Source organism: Arachis ipaensis, chromosome B05, assembly GCF_000816755.2.
Source record: "Arachis ipaensis cultivar K30076 chromosome B05, Araip1.1, whole genome shotgun sequence".
Classification (NCBI taxonomy): Eukaryota; Viridiplantae; Streptophyta; class Magnoliopsida; order Fabales; family Fabaceae; genus Arachis; species Arachis ipaensis.
Window position 1 is genome coordinate 149,555,038 of NC_029789.2, and position 6,953 is coordinate 149,561,990.

Here is a 6,953-nt window from a genome sequence, read left to right on the forward strand (position 1 = left end):
TCAACCACAATTACAAAAGCTGAAAGAAAAATGAAGACAGTTGCAATTACGTCATACCTTGAGCAGTTGGTCAACATTGCAAGGTAGCTAATCAATAAAGTGTCGTTGTATTCCTAAAAGGGAAAGAAGATAACATAAGCATCAGAATTTTACATAAGTAATTAATTATGCTACCTTAATCATGATATTGATATTGAGCCCACAACCATATGAAACCTTACCCCTATCCTTACTTATAAACAACTTTAACATCAGTATATGGCAATATTCTAAAATTTCCATGTCCTCCAAGACCAAGAGTCCTCATGTAATTGCAATGGTGCCTTAACTCTACCTCTTTCAACAAATAAATTGGCACAACTAGCATGAAAGAATTGATTAATCATCATAATATAAACCCAACTTCCTTTCTCTTATGGCAGACCAAAGCACATGCATATTTTAGTGACGCTCTCAGGCAAAAAATATATCCGGCAAAATTGGGTCTATCACTGCTTATTACTATTCTATACATAATGCATGCTCCCTAGTCCAAATTTGATAAAGTAATCTACTCACCATTAAGAAATCATCTTGAAATTTCCCAGATTCAATAGCAGGCAATCTTCTCAGGAGACTTGACACTTGTCTTAACAGTGAATTTTCACAAGGAACATCACCTGCATTTTAAACAAAGGTTGAAACAATAGTTACTACTGGAAGTTTCAACATATGTGGATCATGTATGATAATATTGTTCAAGCCAGAAACAGAAATACTTCCCATGGAAACACTGTGCACCTATTAACTTGAACGTGGCTTAGCAAACTAGTTGAGTGTTGAATTCGCTTAAATATGTGATAAATAAAAACTTCAAAATTAGATTTTTCTTAGCAGAGATTAAGCTACATAAATGGCAGAATGCAGATAGACCAATAGAAAATCCTACTAGTAAATAAGTACCCCCCCCCCTTTTTTTTTTCCCAAAGAAAATGATTACTTTATGAATTGATGACTTTGATCCTAAATCTTATCCAGCTAATTGTTGCATGTCAAAGATTTTATTTATGCCACATCTCTTTACCAGAATAGATAAATAACTACATGAAAATTAAAAACTTTGTTATTTATTATGACTGAATAATTTAAAAATATGATATTTTTATATAAGTGGGAAAGTTTTCCAATAATATTACTGAATATCTCATCATTAAATTCCAGTTTTTCACTAAAGAGTGCCCACATACCTTTTTGCATTGCGAGCAAATAGTGATGCAGCACCTTAATTCTGCTATGAAGCATTTTGATGGCACTGTGTATACCAGTAAGGTGAGCAGCCACTGTAAAAGGGACACAACATGGCATTAATTAGATGCAACTGTAAAAAAGCCAAGCTTTATCCCACTTGGAAGAGTCAGCCACATCTAAATTATAGTAAAGTTGGGCCTTCCTCTAGAGACATTAATTTGATTATCATCAAATTTGTTATGAAATATAACAATAACAGAAGCCAAACTTGTTTGTCTTAAAAATAGGCTTGCTGAGCAAATTAAAAACCATATTGGAAATTAAGGGTCAATGAGGAACCCTCACATTGTGTGGCCGCAGAACCACCATCCGACGGCTTAAGATGAGCAACATGGTCCACTGAGATCCGTTCAGCTTCGACAGTCTTCAACAGAACGAGAACAAGGGAAGAAGAAGGAGTAAATCTATGAACTTATTAAGGAGCATCAATCTAAAACATGAAAAACGAAAGGTAGCAAAACAGTCATGAAAACCGAACCTCAATAGTATAGCTGGAGCGAACAAAAATAAGTTGGGGAATTCCGTCTATAACATGCAGTTCTGCAAGCATCATTCAACAATAACACAGAAATCCATTCCTCAGTACATAAAAGACAATGAAAAAGCAAACGAATGACAACATACATACCGCTTTCAAAAATAGTGACAGGGAGGTCCCTCTGAGAATGATTGATGGAAGGGTTCAGGAGAACATAAACGGGACTCTCATTGATATCCATCAACTGTTAGGATTAAGGGGACAGTATAAAATCATGAACATATATTGAATTGAATTGAATTGAATTGGATTGGATTAGGGTAGGGCTTACAGCTTTGTGAATGTGCATGTCGGATTCGTGGGCGTCGGTGCCGGTGGAGTACCAACCGAGGATATAGAAGTGAGGGAAGACCTTCTTGTAGAGCTCCTGCTTCTTCTCGAGGAAGGCGCGGTCGAGGGAGTGGGTGGAAGAGTCGTAGAGGAGCTCGAAGCTGTTGAAGATCTCGACGGTGCGACCCTTCTGGACCCCTATGACGCCACCGTAGACCCGCGGAGCAGAGGAATTGGAAGAAGCATTGGAATTGGGAGGGTTGAGCTGCGACTTGACGCGAGTGTAGTGGTCGGAGATGTTCACGATCACCAATGGATGCACCTTGAACGTCAATCCGCTACTGGACGAAGACGCCATTGCTTCAATTAGGATTAGGGTTTCGAAAGAATGAATTAATTGGGGGTTTTAGGGTTCCTGTTGTATCATATTCAACTCACTAGTCACTACTCACTTGTACTGCTATCTTCTGTTACCCTCACCACACCACCCTTCCTAGTTCCTTCTTTCTACACGCTGCTTGTGTTTGCCTCGCCTCTAAAACAAAAAATTGATAATTCATAAGTAATAATTTAATTTCAAAAACAAATTATATCTTATTATGTATAAAATTGCCAGCTAGATTACTACAACAAATTGAATTATTCAGTATATGATAACAGTTCTTTTCTTTTTTTTTTTTGGACTTGAAATAACAGTTACACATTAGGGTTTTGCTAAAAAAAAAAGAATAAGAAGAGGAAAATAAAAAATGTACCTTTTTTTTGGGTACGGGAAGGGGGGAGTGAAACAAGAGAGACTGAAAAAACAAAACCAAGAAGAAATAACCAAAAAGCCCATTGGTCATTGACCTTTTAGGATATTGTATTTAGGCCGAAAAAGGGTGGAGACATTGTCATTGTCATTGTCATTGTCAACTAAAAAGACTAGAACAAAGGAAAGCCCAAAGAAGACTTGGGTTTCTTACAAAAAAAGTTTCCTAATGAATAGTCTTAGGAAAAAATACCAAAAAAAGTTTTCTAACATTCTCTTTTTTTTTTTTTTCAAAGATAAGGATATTCGAATTCGCAACCTTTTATATGAGTACGAAGAGACAATGCCATTTGAGCTATAATTCATTGACCTAACGATGCTCTTCTTAGAAAAGAAAAAAGAGTGAATACTCCACCCGACCCCGGACAATTATTTCAAAAGGACAACGAGACCCCAAGAAAAAAAACATCCAATCCAGCTTCTGATATATTTTTTTGGGCTGATTAGTCCCTGTGTAAAAAAAAATAACATTGACTTTTTTTTTTGCACAGGGACCTCGTTGTCCTTTCGAGGTAATTGTCAAAGACCGGATTAAATTTTTTTTTGTCAAAAACCTCGTTGTCTTTCGAGGGGTTATTTTGAGTTTTTCTCGATAAAAAACAAACATTATCAAATATATGTAAACTGCAATTGCTTGGATTAACTTATTTCCATGTTTTAAACCTGGAAACAAAAATCCATATATGCCTTTGTGTAAAGTTAGAATGTAGCAAATACGCATAGTGAGCATAGACAAGATGTTGTCACATACATTACTTTCGTTTGTCGAATTAGCTTGGTATTAAACACCCGTAATATTTTTACTTCATTCAGATATCTTTCCTTTCAGGTTGGATTCACTTTCAGTAGGCAGATTCATTATTGAAGAATACGATATTACAATACAAGCACACGTATTTGTTTCTTAAATCTGTAGTCTTTTATCCGTATTTTCCCTTCTAATTCTAGTCAATATTTTTAAAAGGTAAATTTATTTGAAACTTATAATTCATTTAATTACCGAATTGAAACCTATTATTGGTAATAAAAGTTGAGTAATAAACAAAAATGATTTCTTCTGTACTTAAATTTAAGCAGAATTCGTTCATAGTGAAAGAATTGGGTTAGAAAGGGGATAATGTTCCCTAATATAATTGAAATTTGAAAACAAAAAAAAGAAAAGTCCACAAGAGATTTTTGGAGCGATGCGATTTCCTTAATAAAGTGGAAATCTAACACATAGATTTACTAATAATTAAAAATGATTGAGAGTAGTGGCAAGTGGAAGAAGATAAATCCAAATGTGAAGTTTGACTGAAGCAACAAGCTTTCATTGTNNNNTCTTTTCAAAAACAAATACTACTATAGTTATTAGTGAAAACCAGGTTTTACTTTTTTTTTCTTGATTCATTATTAATAGAGAATAATATAAAGCACTAATCATATTTTACTCTTACTTTAGTAGTGGTACTATGGCCGGTTTGGGTAACCAACTTAATTAAGCTCCTTTTGATAAAATAATTTAAACAATAAATGACTCTATTAAAAGTAACTTATAAATAAATTATTTTGTGTTTGAATTTTTAACTCGAAAAGTACTTATTTTATAAAAATGTGATGAAAAGTAGAAGTATTATGAGAGAAGTCATTTTTTTTAACTTCTCTATAAGCTCCTAAATAGCTTTTTAGAAAGTTGTAATTTGGTTTTGAAAATTACACCAGACATTAATACTACTACTTTTTATAAGTCAAAAGTTAAAAAAAGTTACTTCTAGAATTTTTCAAACGGGCCCTATATTAGCCAATAGTTTTGGAAAGTTTTAAAAGTAATTTTTTTGAATTTATGATTTATGAAAAGTAGTAATATTAATGTCTGATGCAATTTTCAAAATCAAATTGCAACTTTTAAAGAAGTTATTTAGGAGTTTATAGAAAAGTTAAAAAATTGACTTCTCTTATAACACAACTACTTTTTATCACATTTTTATAAAATAAAATACAAACACAAAATAATTTATTTATAAGTTATTTTTAATATAATTATTTATTGTTTAAATTATTTTGTCAAAAAGAGTTTAATTAAGTTGTTTATCCAAATTGGACCTAAATACTCATACTCATACTATATATTTTGATTACAATTCGAACGGTTCTCTGTTATTCTTCAAAATCAGAGATTGCAAGCAAGTGTGTTGTTTGTTTGTGTATGAGTAACAAATGGTGCCAAAAATAGCGTGATATTCATTTTACTGTTTTTGCTGATGCCCCACCATCAATATCTGTCTTGCATGAAACAACCCCGAAAATCTAGCAATTGTTTTTATTTAGCACAGTCCACACTTTAGACAATCTGAACATCGTACCTGCCATGCCATCACCACTGTCAAATTACCAAAAGGTATTTCGGCCTGTATCTGTATGACTGTATGAGTTGCAATTTTTTATTAAATTAAAATTAAATATTATTAGTGAAAAAAATGTTCCTTCTACGGCCCTTTGCGTGAAGAAGCAAGCTGCTGTTTGTACTTTGCGCTACACATGGTCTGCTCCACGTGTGTCTTACTCTTATCCTTCCTTACATATATTTTGTTATAAATATACTATACAGTATACAGTTATACACTATATTAAATATGAAATTTATTGAGAGGATTAGGAAAGATATATATATATCCACACTCAACATAAAACAATGATATAATATGTGATTGCCCCTGTATTGAAGGCACCAATGAGTTGGCCTTTTTGAAATTGCGCATGTTGTTGTGCACATTTTCAAAAACGCAAAATTACGTGTTTGAGAGAGGTGGACCACTTTTCTTGAAATAATAATAACATAAGATATGAATATGAATATGATTGATTCCTTTCTCCCCCACGTAATTTCAGCTTGGCTCATAAGTCAGTGGTACTCACTAGTCTCCTTTTTGTTCCAAAAGATGCCCCAAAATCAAAGCTAGCAGCTGAGATTAGGTATGTATTTAGAGCCACCCACACAAGAAACCAAAACACGGCAGTCATAATGTCTCAGCAACTCAGATAATCAATCAATCATTATTTTTGTTTGATGAGGAAAACAACAGAAACAGAAAGGAACTACCTCCATGAACATGTCACTTCTTCTTCTTATTGCGACACTCTTGATGGCTACAGTTAAAGTTGCAGTTACATCTTCTTCTGATGCTGTTACGCTGCTTATGAGATTCAAGGACTCCCATGTCTCCTCTGATTCAAACAACTTCCTGGCTGACTGGTCCTCCTCCTCCAAGCCCTGCACGTGGAGGGGCATCACGTGCTCCTCCCAAGGTGAAGTCACATCCATCAACCTCACCGGAGCAGGCCTTGCTGGCACCCTTGACCTCCCAACTCTCACGGCTTTGCCTTCTCTGCACCACCTTGTGTTGCGTGGCAACTACTTCTCCTTAGGGAATCTCTCTGTCTCTTCCTTCTGTGCTCTGCAGACGCTTGATCTTTCCTCCAACAACTTCTCTGGAAACTTCCCCTTCCACCAACTTCTTCCATGTCGAGCTCTCACCTATCTCAACTTGTCAAGGAATCTGATTACTGGCGCCACGGCCACCCCTTTTGGCTTCGCTGCTTCTCTGCTTCAGCTTGACTTGTCCAGGAACCAGGTTTCCCAGCCTGAGATTTTGGCTTACACTCTCTCCAATTGTCAGGCTTTGACTCTGCTTAATTTGTCTGACAACCGAATCTCTGCTCAACTCAGTGAAACTAGTCTTGCTGCTTCTTGTGCCAACCTCACTACTCTGGACCTCTCCCATAATCAGCTCTCCGGGGAGTTGCCGCAGAGTTTCGTGGGGGATTCTTTGGAGCTTTTGGATCTCTCTGGCAACAACTTTTCAGGGATGTTCTCCAGGTTTGGGTTTGGGAGCTGCAGGAACCTTGTTAGGTTGAGTTTATCTCACAATGTGGTCTCTGGTGGAGAGTTTCCAAGCAGCCTGAGGAATTGCCAGGCTCTGGAGACTCTGGATCTTTCTCACAATGACCTTGGACCAAACATTCCTGGGGCTCTTCTTGCAGGTCTCAAGAGCTTGAAGGAACTCTTTT

The 6,953-nt window shown here is 35.8% G+C and overlaps 2 protein-coding genes across 2 annotated transcripts in view; one reads left to right on the top strand and one right to left on the bottom strand.

The window, feature by feature from the left end:
* The window catches only part of LOC107645045 (COP9 signalosome complex subunit 6a), a 3,271-nt gene extending 633 nt beyond the window's left edge, over positions 1-2,638 (bottom strand). Inside the window, exons 1-7 of the mRNA XM_016349054.2 lie at positions 2,097-2,638; positions 1,916-2,009; positions 1,766-1,827; positions 1,573-1,651; positions 1,227-1,319; positions 559-659; positions 58-113 (exon numbers count right to left, since the gene is read on the bottom strand). Of these exons, the coding sequence (XP_016204540.1) occupies positions 58-113; positions 559-659; positions 1,227-1,319; positions 1,573-1,651; positions 1,766-1,827; positions 1,916-2,009; positions 2,097-2,453 (842 nt within the window). The 5' untranslated portion in view covers positions 2,454-2,638. The remainder of the gene's footprint in view (positions 1-57; positions 114-558; positions 660-1,226; positions 1,320-1,572; positions 1,652-1,765; positions 1,828-1,915; positions 2,010-2,096) is intronic.
* LOC107645046 (serine/threonine-protein kinase BRI1-like 1) overlaps positions 5,649-6,953 on the top strand; it is a 4,085-nt gene continuing 2,780 nt past the window's right edge. Inside the window, 1 exon segment of the mRNA XM_016349055.2 lies at positions 5,649-6,953. This exon segment is cut by the window's right edge and continues 1,058 nt beyond it. Within this exon segment, the coding sequence (XP_016204541.1) occupies positions 5,990-6,953 (964 nt within the window). The 5' untranslated portion in view covers positions 5,649-5,989.